This window comes from Amblyraja radiata, chromosome 25, assembly GCF_010909765.2.
Source record: "Amblyraja radiata isolate CabotCenter1 chromosome 25, sAmbRad1.1.pri, whole genome shotgun sequence".
NCBI lineage: Eukaryota > Metazoa > Chordata > Chondrichthyes > Rajiformes > Rajidae > Amblyraja > Amblyraja radiata.
In genome coordinates, this window is record NC_045980.1 from 31,203,159 (window position 1) to 31,224,431 (window position 21,273).

At 41.7% G+C, this 21,273-nt stretch overlaps 1 protein-coding gene across 2 annotated transcripts in view; it reads right to left on the reverse strand.

The window, feature by feature from the left end:
• The window catches only part of morc2 (MORC family CW-type zinc finger 2), a 59,946-nt gene extending 39,314 nt beyond the window's left edge, over positions 1-20,632 (reverse strand). Inside the window, exons 1-3 of one of the 2 annotated variants that reach the window (XM_033043719.1) lie at positions 20,252-20,632; positions 1,665-1,718; positions 955-989 (exon numbers count right to left, since the gene is read on the reverse strand). In XM_033043719.1, coding sequence (XP_032899610.1) covers positions 955-989; positions 1,665-1,718; positions 20,252-20,319 — 157 coding nt within the window. In that variant the 5' untranslated portion in view covers positions 20,320-20,632. The remainder of the gene's footprint in view (positions 1-954; positions 990-1,664; positions 1,719-20,251) is intronic. The other variant, XM_033043718.1, reaches the window with a different exon arrangement.
• Positions 20,633-21,273: the final 641 nt, after the last annotated feature.

Consider the following 21,273-nt stretch of genomic DNA (forward strand, 5'->3'; position numbering starts at 1 on the left):
AAGACTAATTGCGCCCCAAAACAAAACTGTACTGCAGAAAGTTGTTTTGGAGGCATAATTTTTACCCCCCCCCCAGATTCTCATCCTTTTCCCTCCCAAAATAAAAACTTTGTAGTGTCAACGAGAAACATAGCATGGAAACCGGCCGTTCAGTCTGCAAAAGATAGCAACAACCCATATAACTCTTTATTTTATTATTCCCATATTTTCATCAATTCCCCTACATTTTCTCCGAGATTGTCGGTTTCCTCCCACATTCCAAAGACGTACAGGTTCGTAGGTTAATTGGCTTGGTATAAGTGTAATTTGTCCCTCATGTATGTAGGATAGTGTTAATGTGTGGAGATCGCTGGTCAGTGCAACTTGATGGGCCGAAGGGCCTGTTTCCACGTTGTATCTCTAAATTAAACTAAACCAAACCAAGTGGTAATGAGCTTTGGACAATGCGTAAATTTGCATTTAAATGGAAATAATTTTGTTACTTCTCACCCCATGTATAGGGCCATAATTGGGTGAATATCAGAGTAAAATTAATACAGAATAAACGCAGCCAAGTTCCAAATAATGACATGACATTATGCATACGATGCCTACATGGTGTGCTTCTAAGAGCCATCATCAATCGTGTTTCTCAAGGCAGAATCCACATGAAAGTTACTGCTTGACTGCATGGGCAGTCGACCTGCTCTTCGGCCTCTACCACATTCATCCACCTTTTCAAGCGTTGGACAGCAACCAACTAGCAAATGTTTCCAGCTTGTCAGATTCAACCTAGTTTCTTTCCCCCGCTTGATGGAAATCTGCAATCACCACTTCAGGGACAATCTGGGCACACACTTGCACCAACGTTCCGTGGTGCAACATTCTTTAATTAATTGCAGGGTTTTTTTGTTTTTTTAAAACAGCGCATAGCTAATCTATTTTAATAGGAAGAAGTGATTAACTTTAACTTACCAGTATATATGTCCACTCTTGTAGCACCTGCATCTCTGCAAGATTTAATAAAAGGATAGAAATTTGAGATGAAAAACTGAGGTCATTTTTGCCCAAACCATTAAAGGATAAAATGTTTCAGAACCACCCCCCATCCATCCCTTTTTCAACGAGGCCTCTGCTTGTACATACTAGTAAATGATTGGAAAAATAAAACAGCTTGCTCTCGGGATAAAGCCATTCAGTTCTTTCAATGTTCCACAAAGAGGTCAGGTGAAGAGTCAGGATTGTTAAACCCTTTATCTTGAATAGGCACCATTGAACCATTTTAATATATCTCTGATGTTAAATAATTGCATCTACAGTATGGCACCTACAACAGCATCAATACTACTCATTAGTGATTTAATGCCACTTTATTGGCCCACGTACCCAAGTACAGTGAAATGCTTTGTTTTGCGTACAACCTGGTAAAATCATGAAGCAGACCTCACCCAGGCAGTACACAAGTGTCGCCCCTTTTTGGCACGATCTTAGCGAGTATACATTTTTCACATAAACAGGATAGATTGAAATAATTAAATATTCGCAAGTACAAGGGGAAAGAAAGTACATTCATGGACATTCTTCAGCTGGATAAACACATAAATGAAACGAAAGCAGCTGCAATGGCTCGCGTACATGAATGTAGAAATGAAAGGGGGCAGCAGATGTAAAGATTATACTCCTACCTGGCATTGTCCACCAGCTCAGCCAAAGCTCCAAAAAGAAACTCATGAGTAGTTCTGAAATGTTAAAAAAAAAAAATCTCAAGAAGAAATATTTATAATCACTTTTGAACCACTGTATTTTCAAAACATCCACATGCAAGAACATTTCAAACCATCCACAGATGCTGCCTGACCCACTGAGTTCCTCCAGCATTGTATTTTGCATGCGTTTTTTCCACGGGTCCAAATTTTATAACACTAAAAAAAGTGTCTTGCTGCGATAACCTCAAGTGGCAGCAATATTTTTGTTGCATTGAGAAATACTTAGGTATTCCACCTATGGGGATTAGGGCACGGTAACAGTCCCTACAGCCTTTGTGAGGCTGCCAACCATGAATTTACATTAATGGTTAATGTAATTCAATTCTTCCCATTGTTGAAGATTAGAATTATCACACAAAAACCTAGCAATATGAGCAAATCTTATTCACTGCAAATTTTCAGTAATAGTTTATTACAAAGAAATGCTTGGATAACAGTGGCTAATACCATAATTAAACAAACTAAGCATTATCACCTGCAATAAGCTAATGGATACTAAAGGAGTAAAAGTTATACTCCTAACATCATTAAAAATAAATACTTGTTGATTGCCTTGACAATCATAACATCACAATGATCGGATATTTCTGAGAATCAGTGGGAAGCCTAAACTAAATCTGTCGCAGCATGACAATTATGGTTGACGATCCCTTCACACAATTTCTTCATGGGTGATTTTGTACAAAATGTATATGTTTCTTTTTACAATACTGCACACAAAAATGTGACAAATGGGGTCAAATTTCAAATTCCTTCAAAAAATTTGACAAGCGGTTTATTGGGTTCATGACTGACATAGTATCAACACCAAATATAAGAAAAGATAGCATATTGATGGCAAGTTTCTGAAAATGGCCATCTCTCGTGTAACGGTTGTTGCGTGGTGTTCACCAGTGAACTGGTTGGCAGAGTTAGTACACATATTTCTTATTCCTTTCTACATTTATGAATACCACATGGAACAATAAAATTGCAAACACCATTTCCACTCCATTTACCCAGTCATGTAGTAGAATACCAGTTCTAGCCTGGTCTAGCCAGTTCTAGAACTGGCCAGTTGAGGCCAGTTCATTGGCTATATTTAAGAGGGAGTTAGATGTGGCCCTTGTTGGCGAAAGGGATCAGGGGGTATGGAGAGAAGGCAGGTACAGGATACTGAGTTGGATGATCAGCCATGATCATATTGAATGGTGGTGCAGGCTCGAAGGGCCGAATGGCCTACTCCTGCACCTAATTTCTATGTTTCTAACACTGCATCCATCTGAGTGGACACCACAACGCGCATGACACATCATACACACAAACGTACGTTGCAGTGGACACTAAAAAAAAAAAGCGTTTGCTTAGTTGTCCCAGCGAAAACCAAGCAATTTCACTGATGCAATCTAAACGGTACATTACCTTATAGATCTGAGCGACAACGATGGCCAATGATTTGTCAGATCGTTTGATTTGGGCAGATTATTTTGTAAGTAAAATGTCTCCGTAACGGTCATTGCGGAGCTTTCCGAAGTCAACATGAAGTAATGAAGTTAGCGACCTGGTCCGTAAAGGTAAACAAGCGGCGGTGTGTTGCCAAATTGAAGATTGGCTCAGTTTCTTAGTTTTGATTACCAATTTATGTCAATAATTTTTTTTTAAATAATATTTTTTAAATTCGGGAAATAAACCGCAAATGGACGTTGCGTTTGACACGTTTTTGATATATTAAATTGCAAAATTAGAAAAAATAATTAACTCACCCAAAGATCGCTACTGCCATAGGATACCTCATTGGGTGTTTGAAAAGCATTAGAGGTTTGGAGCCTCCATGGTTTAACTTACGGAGGTACCGACCCCCATAACAGACGTTGTGACAATGGACACCAAGCACAACGAACGTCACGGGATCTTTACTGTACTGTATTACCTTTATGTTACTGTATTTTTCTCCCAGTATAGAAGATATTTACCTAGACCATTATCAAAACGAATATGTATGAGGGGCCATATGAAGTTTATTTATGAATTAAATATTCATGACTAAATGTGGCAGAGTTATTAATGTCACGCTTTAGGTGTCCAAAATGGCGGGAAACAATGTAAATGAGTCTATTATGAAAAAAGTGTTTGACTTTCAGTTTTGAAGTTATCTACATTATATCTGCTATTTATAAGGTTTCACATGATGGGCAGATTTTTGTTAAGAACAGTGTATTGGGGTAAAAAAGTGAATACTAATTTTGTTTGTCAAAAACTCTCCAGTATTGTAAAAAGACATGGTAGACAAAGGTGCTGGAGAAACTCAGCGGGTGCAGCAGCATCTAAGGAGTGAAGGAAATAGGCAACGTTTCGGGCCGAAACCCTTCTTCAGACTGATGTAGGGTGGGGGGGGAGATGGGAAGAAGAAAAGAAAAAGGAATAAGGAAGAGGAGGAGCCCAAGGGCTGAGGGAGAGCTGAGAAGGGGAGGAGGCAGCAAGGGCTACTGGAAATTGGTGAATTAAATGTTTATGCCACTAGGGTGCAGGCGGCCCAGCGGAATATGAGGTGCTGTTCCTCCAATTTCCGGTGGTGCTCAATCTGGCCATGGAGGAGGCCCAGGACAGAGAGATCGGATTCGGAATGGGAGGGGGAGTTGAAGTCTGAGCCACCGGGAGATCAGGTTGGTTAATGAGGACCGAGCGGAGGTGTTCGGCGAAACGATCGCCAAGCCTACGCTTGGTCTCACCGATGTAGATCAGCTGACATCTAGAGCAGCGGATGCAATAGATGAGGTTGGAGGAGATGCAGGTGAACCTCTGTCGCACCTGGAACGAGTCGAGGGGGGGGGGGGGGGGTAAAGCGACACGTGTAGCATCTCTTGCGGTTGCAAGGGAAAGTGCCCGGGGAGGGGGTGGTGCGGTAGACAAGGGAAGAACTGACCAGGGAGTTACGGAGGGAGCGGTCTTTGCGGAAAGCAGACAGGGGGGGGAGATGGGAAGATGTGGCGAGTGGTGGGGTCACGTTGGAGGTGGCGAAAATGACGGAGGATTATTTGTTGTATGTGACGGCTAGTCAGGTGAAAGGTGAGGACTAGGGGGACTCTGCCCTTGTTACGAGTGGGGGGGATGGGGAGAGAGAGCAGTGTTACGGGGTATGGAAGAGACCCCGGTGAGAGCCTCATCTACATTGGGGGAGGGGAACCCCCGTTCCCTGAAGAATGAGGACATTTCCGATGCCCTGGTGTGGAACACCTCATTCTGGGATCAGATGCGGCGTAGACAGAGGAATTGGGAGTAGGGGATGGAGTCCTTACAGGAAGCAGGATGGGAAGAAAAGTAGTCTAGATAGCCATGAGAGTCAGTAGGTTTATAGTGGATGTCAGTCAGATGTCTATCACCTGCGATGGAGATAGTGAGGTCAAGAAATGGTAGGGAAGTGTCGGAAACTATGTTAAAATTCTTTAAACATTAGCCATTGTTTTTTAAATTATATCTTCTAACTAATTCCCAATTTACCATTGTCAACACATGTCTCATATCTTCATAGTTTTGTTTCGAACCCAGTTTCAGATTGAATTTTTTTTTTAAATCAAAAAAAAAAAATCAGGTTTAATCTTTATCTAAAATTCATCATATTATTGCTCTTCCCCAGCGTTATCTTACCTAGCGGATTATCAGGTCTTTGCCTTCTTTTGTTCCTCAACATCCTGATCTTAGAAAAGTACCTCTTTTACAACTCAATGAATGTCTTGCTTAGAATTACTAGTTATCCCAGTCAATGTGCAACATGATTATTATATTATCAATGTTACGAGCACCTCTAATTGCTGATTTATACTACACACTATACTAACTATTGCTATTGTTTGGGAGCCTAAAGGTAATTCTACTTTTTGATTTCCTGAGTTATAATCTTTCCCATCTATTACTTTTAACCATTCTTTGATATTAGGACCATGGTTTCATTTTGCCCCATCTAAAAGTGAAGTATGTCTGAATATTTAACTCCCAACTTTGCTCACCACAACCAGTCATGCCTATTTTATTTTTGTATCATTAATTCTTCCACCATCTTATGAATCCTGGACACATTTCGATAAGGAGCTTTTGTTATAAATTGGACTAATGTCATGGTCGGTCTCATTATTCATCACACATGGTTAAATCTGAGGTTACGTTGTTAAATAATCTTAATTCTTCAAATTGCTTCAATCACTGGTGAGAGCAGTAATAAATTATTTTTGCATCATACCTCTATTTTCTTGTGAAATAAAAGTGGACCTAATACAAACATTAAATGTAGATAATTAGTGCCCCAACTCCTAATGATATCACTGGTCCCATCAGTACTGAAGCAGACAGTGGGATGGCTGCAATACACAAATGTCTACAATATGTCAACATCTGAACCCTTCAGGATGTTTTTCTTTTGCAAGAATTCGAATTTGTTTGTCTTTTTTTTTAAACCGAAAAGCCCGTAGCAACAATGATGTTAAGTGTTCACAAACCCCTGGGATTCCTGTTCAAAGCTAGTTTGTAGTTTCACCATTAAATTGTTCTGCTTCAATGAAAGCAGATTACCATGTCACCAATTGCCTCATGATTTGCATTGTTAAGACCACACTCTCTCCAGTAACAGCAACGGTTAATGATAAATAAAACAATGGATCTATTCTATGGGAATCATAAAAATCTGCACGCCATACATCTGAACACAAACATTTCCCTTCAAAAATTAATTGTTATCTCAAAATATCAGAGCATCCAAAATAAAGCTTGCAGTTTCATCAGATACAATGACTAATATCTAAAACTGTCACAAAAATAAAGACCAGGCTACAATGCCTTCACAATTGCAATGGAGTAGCGCAGGAAGTTCCCGTGGCTGAGCAAGGCAGAGGGGGATTTGGAACTAATGTAGGCAAGTGGGATTGTGTAGATAGACATGTTGGTTGGTTTAGACAGTGGGCTGAAGAGCCTATTTCTATGCTGTACAATTCTATGGCTTTGAGTATATTAGCTAGTGTGAAAAGACCAGTGTGGACATATCAAATAAAGATGCAATGCCCTTACTCATTTAATGTGCACAATTCAGTTTTTGTCTTTATTTTATAAATAAGTGTCCAGTTGAGGTACAAGAGTTTCATATTCCCATGGTACCGTTCTACGCAGCCAAACTCATCTCTCTCCACACCACATCCATAGAAACATAGAAAATAGGTGCAGGAGTAGGCCATTCGGCCCTTTGAGCCTGCACCGCCATTCAATATGATCATGGCTGATCATCCAACTCAGTATCCTGTACCTGCCTTCTCTCCATACCTTTAGCCACAAGGGCCACATCTAACACATCTAAAGGGACGGATTGCATCTTAACAGGTGTGGGACCAGCATTCTGGCAGGCAGGTTTGCCACTGCTACACGGGTGGTTTTAAACTGAATAAGGGGGGTGGGGTGTCGAATGGGATAGTGGAGGATGGAGTTAAAGGGAAAGGGTTTCTTAAATGTGTGAGCGTAGAGACAGAGGGGTGTAAAATGAGGGTAGAAGCAATAGTTAGCAAGGTGAAAAGTAAAAGTGGCAGGCAGACAAAACCAGGGCAAAAATCAAAAAGGGCCACTTTTCAACATAATTATATAAGGGGTAAGAGTGTTGTAAAAACAAGCCTGAAGGCTTTGTGTCTCAATGCAAGGAGCATTCGTAATAAGGTGGATGAGTTGAATGTGCAGATAGCTATTAATGACTATGATATAGTTGGGATCACAGAGACATGGCTCCAGGGTGACCAAGGCTGGGAGCTGAACATCCAGGGATATTCAATATTCAGGAGGGATAGAGAGAAAGGAAAAGGAGGTGGGGTAGCGTTGCTGATTAGAGAGGAGATTAACGCAATGGAAGGAAGGACATTAGTTTGGAGGATGTGGAATCGGTTTGGGTAGAGCTGCGAAACACTAAGGGGCAGAAAACGCTGGTGGGTGTTGTGTACAGGCCACCTAACAGTAGTAGTGAAGTTGGAGATGGTATCAAACAGGAAATTAGAAATGCGTGCGACAAAGGCAAAACCGTTATAATGGGTGACTTCAATCTACATATAGATTGGGTGAATCAAATTGGCAGGGGTGCTGAGGAAGAGGATTTCTTGGAATGTATGCGGGATAGTTATCTAAATCAACATGTAGAGGAACCAACGAGAGAGCAGGCTATTTTAGACTGGGTATTGAGTAATGAGGAAGGGTTAGTTAGCAGTCTTGTTGTACGTGCCCCCTTGGGCAAGAGTGACCATAATATGGTTGAGTTCTTCATTAGGATGGAGAGTGACATTGTTAATTCAGAAACAATGGTTCTGAACTTAAAGAAAGGTAACTTTGAGGGTACGAGACGTGAATTGGCCAAGATTGACTGGCAATTAATTCTAAAAGGGTTGACGGTGGATATGCAATGGAAGACATTTAAAGACTGCATGGATGAACTACAAAAATTGTTCATCCCAGTTTGGTAAAAGAATAAATCAGGGAAGGTAGTACATCCGTGGATAACAAGGGAAATCAGGGATAGTATCAAAGCGAAGGATGATGCGTACAAATTAGCCAGAAAAAGCAGCATACCGGAGGACTGGGAGAAATTCAGAGACCAGCAGAGGAGGACAAAGGGCTTAATTAGGAAAGGAAAAATAGATTATGAAAGAAAACTGGCAGGGAACATAAAAACTGACTGCAAAAGTTTTTATAGATATGTGAAAAGAAAGAGATTAGTTAAAACAAATGTAGGTCCCTTGCAGTCAGAAACAGGTGAGTTGATCATGGGGAACAAGGATATGGCGGACCAATTGAATAACTACTTTGGTTCCGTCTTCACTAAGGAAGACATAAATAATCTGCCGGAAATAGCAGGGGACCGCGGGTCAAAGGAGTTGGAGGAATTGAGTGAAATCCAGGTTAGCCGGGAAGTGGTGTTGGGTAAATTGAATGGATTAAAGGCCGATAAATCCCCAGGGCCAGATAGGCTGCATCCCAGAGTATTTAAGGAAGTAGCTCCAGAAATAGTGGATGCATTAGTAATAATCTTTCAAAATTCTTTGATTCTGGAGTAGTTCCTGAAGATTGGCGGGTAGCAAGCGTAACCCCACTTTTTAAGAAGGGAGGGAGAGAGAAAACGGGGAATTACAGACCAGTTAGTCTAACATCGGTAGTGGGGAAACTACTAGAGTCAGTTATTAAAGATGGGATAGCAGCACATTTGGAAAGTGGTGAAATCATTGGACAAAGTCAGCATGGATTTACAAAAGGTAAATCATGTCTGACGAATCTTATAGAATTTTTCGAGGATGTAACTAGTAGCGTGGATAGGGGAGAACCAGTGGATGTGGTGTATCTGGACTTCCAGAAGGCTTTCGACAAGGTCCCACATAAGAGATTAGTATACAAACTTAAAGCACACGGCATTGGGGGTTCAGTATTGATGTGGATAGAGAACTGGCTGGCAAACAGGAAGCAAAGAGTAGGAGTAAACGGGTCCTTTTCACAATGGCAGGCAGTGACTAGTGGGGTACCGCAAGGCTCAGTGCTGGGACCCCAGCTATTTACAATATATATTAATGATCTGGATGAGGGAATTGAGGAATTGAAGGCAATATCTCCAAGTTTGCGGATGACACTAAGCTGGGGGGCAGTGTTAGCTGTGAGGAGGATGCTAGGAGACTGCAAGGTGACTTGGATAGGCTGGGTGAGTGGGCAAATGTTTGGCAAATGCAGTATAATGTGGATAAATGTGAGGTTATCCATTTTGGTGGCAAAAACAGGAAAGCAGACTATTATCTAAATGGTGGCCGACTAGGAAAAGGGGAGATGCAGCGAGACCTGGGTGTCATGGTACACCAGTCATTGAAAGTAGGCATGCAGGTGCAGCAGGCAGTGAAGAAAGCGAATGGTATGTTAGCTTTCATAGCAAAAGGATTTGAGTATAGGAGCAGGGAGGTTCTACTGCAGTTGTACAGGGTCTTGGTGAGACCACACCTGGAGTATTGCGTACAGTTTTGGTCTCCAAATCTGAGGAAGGACATTATTGCCCTAGAGGGAGTGCAGAGAAGGTTCACCAGACTGATTCCTGGGATGTCAGGACTGTCTTATGAAGAAAGACTGGATAGACTTGGTTTATACTCTCTAGAATTTGGGAGATTGAGAGGGGATCTTATAGAAACTTATAAAATTCTTAAGGGGTTGGACAGGCTAGATGCAGGAAGATTGCTCCCGATGTTGGGGAAGTCCAGGACAAGGGGTCACAGCTTAAGGATAAGGGGGAAATCTTTTAAAACCGAGATGAGAAGAACTTTTTTCACACAGAGAGTGGTGAATCTCTGGAACTCTCTGCCACAGAGGGTAGTCGAGGCCAGTTCATTGGCTATATTTAAGAGGGAGTTAGATGTGGCCCTTGTGGCTAAGGGGATCAGAGGGTATGGAGAGAAGGCAGGTACGGGGATACTGAGTTGGATGATCAGCCATGATCATATTGAATGGCGGTGCAGGCTCGAAGGGCCGAATGGCCTACTCCTGCACCTAATTTCTATGTTTCTAACTCCCTCTTAAATATAGCCAATGAACTGGCCTCAACTACCTTCTATGGCAGAGAATTCCAGAGATTCACCACTCTCTGTGTGAAAAATGTTTTCCTCATCTCGGTCCTAAAAGATTTCCCCCTTATCCTTAAACTGTGACCCCTTGTTCTGGACTTTCCCAACATCGGGAACAATCGATTCATACATAACCTACATAACATTGATTTTCCCCAACCCCAAACACCATCTTCTTCCTTTAACATTCAAGACATTCTCAATGTACACACATTGCCCAATGAATTAAAATGATGGCATTGTAAATAAGAACAGAAATCCAGATAGGAAAACTGGGTTAGATGTACAAAAATCGTACAGAATTAGCAGGATTTCTCATTTACCTTAACATAGCTTACAAAGTTAAAGACAGTTCCATTGCCCACTATCTAATAGCAGTTGGAGCTTTCGTTGCTAGGAAAACAAGCCTTCCACTTCTACAACACATCTACAATTAACTCTTATTTATCTAGAATTCTCATGCAATCAACCAAAAATATTAAGCATTTGATTCCGACTCTCAAAAGTTCTGAAGACCTGGTGAAATGCCATTAGAGTATCTAGAACAATTTTTTGACATTTCAGTTTAGTGCTAATCCCTATGCATGAAAGACTATGCAGAGCCTACATAAGAACGGTCTTATTTTTATAAAACAAAAACTTTACCTGCATTTGTACTGTTATGCAAAATAAGTGTTAAACAACATTTTTAGTCAAGTTACGTTGAATGGAAGTAGTTGTCAGCCAATTAGCAGCAATATCCTCTTTGAAGATGGTGACCTGTCACTGTTTTTACTTTACTGTAACACTATTCAGTCTTTAAATATAGAATTGTATAAAACAGTTAATTGAAGGGCAAGATAAGATAGTTCAGCAATTTGAAGGTTTCTGCATAGAATACTAACGTGTGATGCACAGTATTTTATTAAAAAACATTTCTCACAACCAGCGCTTGCTGAATGCACACTACATAGTCTGATAGCCACCACTTTGACAGATATGAAATGGTTATCTGTGTCGATACCCGTGCACATGAAAATTGGAGCATAAGACGACAGGAGCATTTCAAAACAAAGAGGTCTCTGCCACCCAAATTGAACCTTGGTTAGACCACAGGTAGAATACTGCATACGCTTGTGGTACTTATACTGCTAAAGCGTATGGACTCACTAAGGAGGGTGCAGCGAAGATTGGATGACGTTAGAATGCACAGTCCACATATCAGGAAAGGATGAACAGATTGAGTCTCTCTTTTTAAATATTCACTTCGCATGCTTTTGTCATATAAAATTCTGAAAAGGTAATGATATGGATGTAGTGACAATATTCCTTTATGTAGAGAAGATCGTAACTGGAGGCAATCACAATTGAATAGCCGCCAAAACATCCAACTGGGAATTCAGAATGGGAAAGAGCATGGAACTCATTACCACGTGAAGTGGTTAAAATGAGTAGTTGAGATTCATTTAAGAGGAAACTGTATATGTATTAGCATAGAAGGGAGAAGGGAAAAGTGTGTATTATTGATGAAAGATGTATAAATTGGTTGGATTAAACAGGCAGGTGCTGTGCTGTACATATCCATGCAAGTCCACATCATCTCTGCTGAGCTAAATAAATCATCAGCACCAACTGTCAAGGAAGGGAAGTTAACTAAAGTTAATATTCAACCAGCTGCATACAACTCATGCCTGTCAATACCCAATACGGTCGGTACAATCCCCAAAACATATACACAGATAACACCATATGAGCTGGCCAGCATATTTAGGAACCTCCTTTAAATAAAAAAAGTCAAAATACAGAAGTAGGGATTTTTTTTCATTTGCATTATAAATTCACAGATCAAATTAGTACATTTTCTTGCAACAAGAGCCTAACAACCTTCAGCCAAACAAACCAACCCAAACAAGTCAAATAATGAAGGAGGCTACAGAAAGTGGTGGGCATCGCACAGTTCATCAAGGATATTGAACACCTCACCTTTGAAGTGATGGGCAGGAGGTTCTGCATGACACCAAATATCAAAGACCCACACCACCATTGCCACATTCTCAACTACCACAGGGATGATGATACAGAGCCCAAGAATTATTATCTCCACGTTCAAGAACAGCTTCTTCCCATCAACCATGAGGCCCTTGATCTACACTGCACAATCCTACCTCAGCAACGAACTACAACGGACATTTTATAGGTTACACAATATACTCCGGCTTGCACTAATATAACTGCTAATTTATTGCATTATATTTATTGTACATGTATTTGTTGTGCTGTTGCATTAACAAGCCTGTAACACTACAGCAAGTAAGCTTTTCGTTGTTCTTTTCCTGGTGAATAAGACAAACACTCTTGACTTAACACTTGAGATTGATAAATGCAAAGTAGCAGGCAATTATTATATCTAACAGTCTATCCACCTCCTTGTGGCATTCAATGAACATTAGTGCCTCCTCCTCCCCCATCAACACTTTGGGTTATCTCTTACGAAAAATGCAAGTGGACTGAATGGTCAAAGGGCTTGGCATCCTGTGGCAAGAGATTCAGCCCATGACTCACAAAATCTTCCCCTCCGTTCTATCTGAAATTGTATGTGAAGGAATCACCTCTACTTGTCTAGGTAAGTGCAACTCTAACACATCCAAGCAGAATGGCCATCCTAGCTGGAGTAACTGAGCGGGATAGGCAGCATCTTTGGAGAGAAGGAATGGGTGACATTTCGCTATTACAGCAATATGTACCACATACAAGATGCACTGCTACATTATGTGACTTTTTCGATGTCAGCTTCCAAATCTATGATCTTATGTACCTCGAAAATGTAAAGCATGTGCTTGGGAACATCACCTTTAATGGAAGATGCTGGGTCTAAAACAAAATAATGGAATTCTGTATCTTGCCGCAAGTCATCAGCTCACCACTACTTCCCGACGGCAGTGTATGCTGGCTTTGCCAGTGATTCCCATAACCATAAACAATATCATTTCAGTTGCATTTGTGCATGAAGTTGCACCAGATTTATATTACTGCCTTTAGTTTGGCCTTCTATGAGTTTTTTTTACTTTTGTACTAGATCACAAATTAAAGAATCAAGGGGGACCCTTGGAGGATTCCAACTTGATGTTAGGATATGGTAAAATAAGCAATCAGTAGATTTCATGGTTATAATCAGATTAGTGCAGTTAATTTGTGCAGATTGACCAAGGACCCAAAATCCAGTGGTACTGAAAAAGGAACTCAGAAACCACACATTCAACAAACAGATAATTTGTGGGCTTTTAAGAGAAGGTAAATATTGTTGCAGGAAACTAACTGATTAATACAGAGATGGAAACTTGTCACCCCCCACCCCGTCTGATCAACATGGAGATAGACAGGGTGAGGATAATCTTGAACCGAACCATCGCATAAGAATCGTGACCCACCTCCATACACCTATTGAGTTCCTTTAGCAGGTAGATACAAAATGTTGGAGTAACTCAGCGGGACAGGCAGCACCACTGGAGGGAAAGAATGGGTGACGTTTTGGTCGAGACCCTTCTTCAGACTCACCAGATGATCCAGAGATGCTGTCTGTCTCGCTGTGTTACTCCAGCATTTTCAGGGCTCTGACAACTTTTTTTCTCTGTTTCCAGCCAGGCAACCTAGGCAACTTTTTAGGTTGCCAAATGACAGTTTAGGTGGTCACTTAAGGCAGCTTGCATGACGCGTGCGATAATGTGCTCGGACAAAGTGCGTAGTTACCAGTCGGAATTATGCGCAAATGAAGCATTCACATATTATTTCTGCTTCAAATAAAGTCACAAACGAAACATATTCACCAATCAAGATATGATATATACCACAATGACATGCAGCAAAATTATAATACAGTATATACAGTATCTCAACTCTTTTTACACGTTGCAATGAATGCAATTTATATTATTTCTTTCCACTTCCAAACAAAAATGTGGTTGGATCATTCAGCATATGATCAACCTCGGTGAGACCAAGCGCAGGCTTGGCGATCGCTTCGCACAGCACCTCCACTCAGTTCGCAATAACCAACCTGATTTCCCGGTGGCTCAGCACTTCAACTCTCCCTCCCATTCCGAATCCGACCTTCCTGTCCTGGGCCTCCTCCATGGCCAGAGTGAGCCCTATCGCAAATTGGAGGACCAGCACCTCATATTTCGCTTGAGTAGTTTACACGCCTGTGGTATGAACATTGGCTTCTCTAATTTAAGGCAGTCCTTGCTTTCTCTCTCCTTCCCCTCCTATTCCCAGCTCTCCCACAGCCTACTGTCTCCGTGAGTTTTATTGTCTTGTGTTCCAGATAGGACAGTAAAATTCTTGCTTGCTGCAGCACAACTGAATATGTAAACATAATACAGAACAGGAGATAAAGGTTCAGTGTGTCTCTACACCATAGACCATATATATACATAATAAATAAACAGATAAAGTGCAATAGGCTGTTATTTTTTCAGAGTTTGATGGTAGAGGGTCCACTCCAGTTTAAATTTCATTTGGAATATCTTTGGAGGACCAGGAAACCAAGAAGCAAGAGTTACTCCAGGGAGTTACTCCAGCTCCAGGTGGTGATTCTGCGTTGGTTTTCAGCGGTCGCGGCGACCGGCCAGCAATGGCGGCCAGATCTCCCACAATGCAAAGGGAGGGAGAAAGTGCCCGGCGCCAACCAGTTGCCGCAGCAGTGCGCATGTGCAGGGGCGGCCGATGATGTGCTGGCTGTGGTTGTGCGCATGTGCAGGGGGAGGATGTGCAGGCCGTGGCAGTGCGCATGTGCAGGGGCGGCCGATGATGTGCAGGCCGTGGCAGTGCGCATGTGCAAGGCAGCCGGCCGTGCCGGCGGATGAGGAGTGGGCGGAGAACCGGCGGCCTGGACACAGATACGGATGGCGACGGAGAGTGACAGAGAGAGGGGGGGGGGGGCCCCCATTCGTAGTTGAACGATACGTGTCCCGGGTGCTTGCCAAGCCGGGCAAAATGGCATGGCTTTTAGGTTACCCGGCGGGACTGTAGGTGGCCATTGGCACCCGGGCAACCGTTAATTTCGAGCCCTGATTTTGTATCTACCTTCGATTTAAACTAGCATCTGCAGTTCTTTCCTACACATGAGTCCTTTAGCAGTTTGTTTCTTTGCTATAGTCTGGTCAATTTGTAAATACAATCCTACAACAGAATATTAATATAACACAATTTCTTACGACCAACCAGAAATTAATAACAAATGTAGTCTTTAAATAAGGGATATCACATCTACATCACAGAATGCCGCTTGTTACTTTAACTCAGGGGAATTATGTTAAGTGTTGATGAACATACAGATGGACCTGACAACTATAACACTTCATGCTTCAACCTAATGAAATGTATTATTCACATAAATATCTTATCATTCAATTTCAGTAAATGAACAAAATTTTATTTCTGGAAAATCATCATATTAAAGGGGAAACGTGATCATTCCTAAACAGCACCACCTTCAACAGTGCCGTCAAACTTACAAACACACTTTGATCAAAACTTTGCTCCTTTGTCCGCATGCCTACATGTTCTGAAGAAAACGTATATGCTGGTGTTTCAGAATATGTAGGCATACTCAACTTACACCACTGCTGAAAATGATTTCAAGCTCCATGTTAATCATTTCCAATTGACTCCTATAAATTCGTCAAGAGTGTTTTATTGTCATATGTCCCAGACAATACAATGAAATTCTTACTTGCAGCTGCACAGCAGAATATGTAAACATGGTACAGTATAATAAACAAGAAAAAAAATATCCAGCACAACCTTTCCACAGAATTTCTTTCTCCAGCTTCAGTCCATTTAACCTTGATATTTGAAAATATACCACTACATCTGGTTAAATCTGACATGGATCTAAATAGCAAAATACAACATCTCTAGTCCCTTTTCTGGAGGATCTATTACCCACCCCCTCATTGTACAGGGTATTGGTGAGACCAAACCTGGAGTATTGTGTACAGTTTTGGTCTCCAAATCTGAGGAAAGACATTCTTGCCTTAGAGGGAGTACAGAGAAGGTTCACCAGACTGATTCCTGGGATGTCAGGACTTTCACATGAAGAAAGACTGGATAGACTCGGCTTGTACTCGCTAGAATTTAGTAGATTGAGGGGGGATCTTATAGAAACTTACAAAATCCTTAGGGGGTTGGACAGGCTAGATGCAGGAAGATTGTTCCCGATGTTGGGGAAGTCCAGGACAAGGGGTCACAGTTTAAGGATAAAGGGGAAATCCTTTAGGACCGAGATGAGAAAAACATTTTTCACACAGAGAGTGGTGAATCTCTGGAATTCCCTGCCACAGAAGGTAGTTGAGGCCAGTTCATTGGCTATATTTAAGAGGGAGTTAGATGTGGCCCTTGTGGCTAAAGGGATCAGGGGGTATGGAGAGAAGGCAGGTACAGGATACTGAGTTGGATGATCAGCCATGATCATATTGAATGGCGGTGCAGGCTCGAAGGGCCGAATGGCCTACTCCTGCACCTATTTTCTATGTTTCAACAGAATTTACAAAGGCATGCACTTCCATGGAACAGAATCTTATGCTAACAGAACAAATTTGTTGCCACGTCCTAATCTTACAGTAAAAATTGTTGCCAACACAAGAAATTACAAAGGTTACTTACTGTACTTTATTGCACATGTACATTCTACAGGCACACCCCTGTCCAAGAGTTCAAAGCAAGAACATCTTCAAAGTGGGAGCAGAGTCCAATAAATATGCCTTGGTGCAGGGATATTCTTCCTAATTTAATGAGTTACTATCTTATAATAAATGATCCACTAGCATTACATGGCACCCATCAGAAAGCTACCATTTACATGTCTTTTAAGGATATACTTGAATTATATATTTAAATTGCTTGACACAAGTTCCAGACTGATGAGCACTGGTGATACCTGTTGGGCTGGCACGGGAAGTGTTGAACATCTTCCATATTTTTAAGCAGTTACACATAATCTTGTGGATGCATAGGTTCATAGTACCATCCTGGAGAAGCATATTTTCTAAGTACCGTTCTGGATGCTCCACCTCCATTGTCATTTCGAGCAAGATGTCCATGACAGATGTTGAGGTTGTGATGTTTTTTGATGTTCTCTCTATTTAATTGAAGAAAATTTCTGCTTTGACAGTTATTGGATGACAGAGAAAATGTGACAAATTTGAGAGGATGGAATAGCCGAAAGAGATGGTGGCGAAATGGATAGATGTGATATGACCTTGATTTATAATCGCCACGCATCGCAATTAAATGATCTTTGGGTGCAATGCTGGAGTGGGAAAATAAATACTTGCAGATTTGATCAATAATAAGAAACAAAACGTGGAGAATGCAGGAAAGGCACAGTGGAAGACAGACTGATCAAATTTGGAAAAAGCTTCAGATATATCACGATGGCTGATGTTACAATTTTTGCGTAAAATTGATAAAGATTGCAACCTGACTTCAATCAGAGCCTGTTCAGTACCACAATATAGCTGCAAACCATTTGACAACAATTAAATGTCAACCATATTGGTGGGTCTGGAGTCACAGGGGGCAGTGAAGAGGGTTTTCCAAAATTACAACAGGATCCAGATGAACTGAGGAATTGGAATTTAACTATCATGTGCGAGGTGTTCCCTTTTGATAAATTAAACCAGCACAGTACATGGAAGATCCTAGGACAGTGATGTAGAACAGAGAGACCTATGGATATAGATATATAGTTCTCTAAAGGTAGCAATGCAGGTGGACAGGGTCGTGAAGGCAGCATTTGGCAAGCTTGCCTTCCTTCAGTCAGAGCACCGAGTACAAGAATTGGAGCATCATATTGCAAATGTACAAGTTATTGTCGAGACCACATTTGGACTGCTGTTTACAGGCAGGTCCCCCACCTACAGGAAGGATGTAATTAAACTAGAAAGGAACAGAAAAAGATTCATAACAATGTTCCTAGGACTGGAGAATTTAAATTATTACAGACTGGGATCTTTTTTCCCCTGGAGCGTGGGAGGTTGAGAGAAGATATTTTGGAGGTATATAAAAATCATGAGGGGCTTAGATAAGGTGAATGGAAATAGAATTTTTCTTAGGAAAGGAGAGTCTAAAAACTAGAGGACATAGATACAAGGTGAGAGGTGAAAGATTTAAAAAGGACTCAGGGAGCAACATTTACACACAGCGTGTTGGGTACATGGAATGAACTACCAGAGGAAATTGCAGAGGTGGGTACAATTATAATGCTTAAAAGACATTTGGACAGGTACAGGCAAATGGGACTAGCTCAGATAGACCTCTTGGTCAGCATGGAGGAGTTGTGCTGAAGGGCTGTTTTTGTGCTGTGTGACTCTGTGGGGTTGGTAAGGATGGCACATTTCTCTATTGAGGGGCAGGGTAGGTGGCATTTAAGAATAATCTAACAGCTGTATGGTCACCAATGTTTCTCACCACCCCCTTCCTGGATTATTGAATGTCCAGTGAAACCAGCAAGTGCTCCAACTGAAACATGTACTCCAGGATTACATTGTATCTGGACCATCATCAGAGCTCTTAATGATAGCCCAATAACATAACTAAGCTCCCATACCAAAATGACGGTGTAAAGTTACAACCATCACTTTCCCTGACTGGAAATAGCTTTAGTATCAAACAAGAAAATGTTCAAAACAACTTAAAAATACAGAGAACAAGCCACTTCATTTGGCTGCAGAATCAAAAGGAACACCTGTCATTTCCACATTGTGTTTACTTCACAAAATAAGGACAAAATTAAGTACCTGAAAGAACAGCAATGGAAAACCAGCAAACTGCAAATGTTGGGAATCTAATATAACATTTTTAAATTAAAGCCAAGCCTCCTCAGTCTGAAATGTTAATTATTTCTCTTTTCAAAGTTGCTGCCTGATCTGTTGAGTGTTCAACATTTTCTGTTTTTATTACATAAAAGAACTAGCAGCCAAACCAAATTAAACTAATGGTTCATAACAAGCAAGAGTAAAACCACAATAGGAAAAGTAATAAAATCTGGACAGATACATTTCAAATCACTTATGTAAGAGGGATCTCACAAGCAATTCTAATTGTTTCTATTTCTTATTTTCTCATCTTTCTTATTTGAATAAAATGCTACCACATGAGATTAATCAAGTAGACATTGCATAACATAAAACTAGAGCTTCCTTCTTTAAATTATTTCATCAATGCACAATCAAAACACATTCTACATTTCCTTATAATCGTCTGCTTTGGTCTATGTTTTCACATCTTACCCTTCCATATCTGTCTCCTCTCCACTGATTCAGTCTGAAGGTCTCGACCTAAAACGTCACCCATTCCTTTTCTCCAGAGATGTTGCCTGCCCTCGAGTTACCCCAACATTTTGCGTCTATCTTTAGTGTAAACCAGCATCTGCAGTTCCTTCCTGCACGGTCTTTTTAAGTTTATCTTGAGTATAACTCAAGTTAACCCGCCTATAGTTTAAAGGGTGTAGGAAGGAACTGCAGATGTTGAGTTACTTTAGCATTGTGTGTCTATCTTCAGTTTAATTAAAGGGCTCGAATAAACCCAGCACAATGTCAAGAATGAAGAAGGAGAAATGAGGAACTGCAGATGCTGATTTACAAAATAAAAAGATACAAACATTCTGGAGTAACTCTGCGGGCCAGGCAGAGTTGGAGGAGCCAGCATTTTTTAATTTCATTTTAAGAGTGAATTGAATGTATCAGAAGTAGACTGATCAGTACACCAAAAAAATGGGGGTGATAATATAACAATGTAGATACAGAGTGTGAAGAAAGCAATCACATCACTAATGAATTTTAGGAAACATGGAATCGACGATTGTATCTTCAAATAGCGAGTGTAAAGTTAAATACGCACGCCTGGTTTGATTTAGGTGAGGGGTTCACACTGGCTACTCACGAGTTAGTGTGCAGGTATTCGAAGGTGAGTTGAGCACGGTTGAGGCAGCTGTAGTTGGTGGTAGCCATGGCGCCTCGCTTCACCTTGCCCCGGCCAAACCTCGCCTGATGTGGGCCTGCCCGCTAACGCGGCGCCGCGGCCTCAGGCTGCGCCACCCGGGCCTCGCCTGCTCGACGTGGGCCGCTCTCCCCGCCACATATAACGCTCCCAATCGACGCGGGGCTCGGGATTTTTTTTTAAAATTCTGTTGAACTATACGTGTGTGTTTTTGTTTGATAAATCCGTCCGGTCACTCGTCGGCTGCGGCTCTGCCCTCACTCACTCACTCCCGCCACCGCATCAGCGCCGCACTCCCCCCTTTCAAAAGTAACTGCAACCAGCGGCCCCTCTGCGCAGGCGCCGCCTCGGCGGTCCCACTGCGCAGGCGCCGCCTCGGCGGTCCCACTGCGCAGGCGTCGCCCCGGCGGTTCCACTGCGCAGGCGCCGCCCCGGCGGCTCAGTCCTTCCACCCATCATCACACCAATCTACGCATGCGCCACAGCACCTCTCCATCCCTGCCAACTCTGTCATGGTTTGGAAGAGAGTAGTCAAGGCAATTACCTCATTCTATTTTTCTGCCCCCCCCAAAATAAAGGGGGGCATGTTTTATTCCTCCCCTCCCCCCCCCCCCCAAAAAAAAAGAACTGATGTCAGCTACTTTCACAGCATAGTCTACGTTCATGTTATGGTATGTTAGCTTTCATAGCAAAAGGATTTGAGTATAGGAGCAGGGAGGTTCTACTGCAGTTGTACAGGGTCTTGGTGAGACCACACCTGGAGTATTGCGTACAGTTTTGGTCTCCAAATCTGAGGAAGGACATTATTGCCATAGAGGGAGTGCAGAGAAGGTTCACCAGACTGATTCCTGGGATGTCAGGACTGTCTTATGAAGACTGGATAGACTTGGTTTATACTCTCTAGAATTTAGGAGATTGAGAGGGGATCTTATAGAAACTTACAACATTCTTAAGGGGTTGGACAG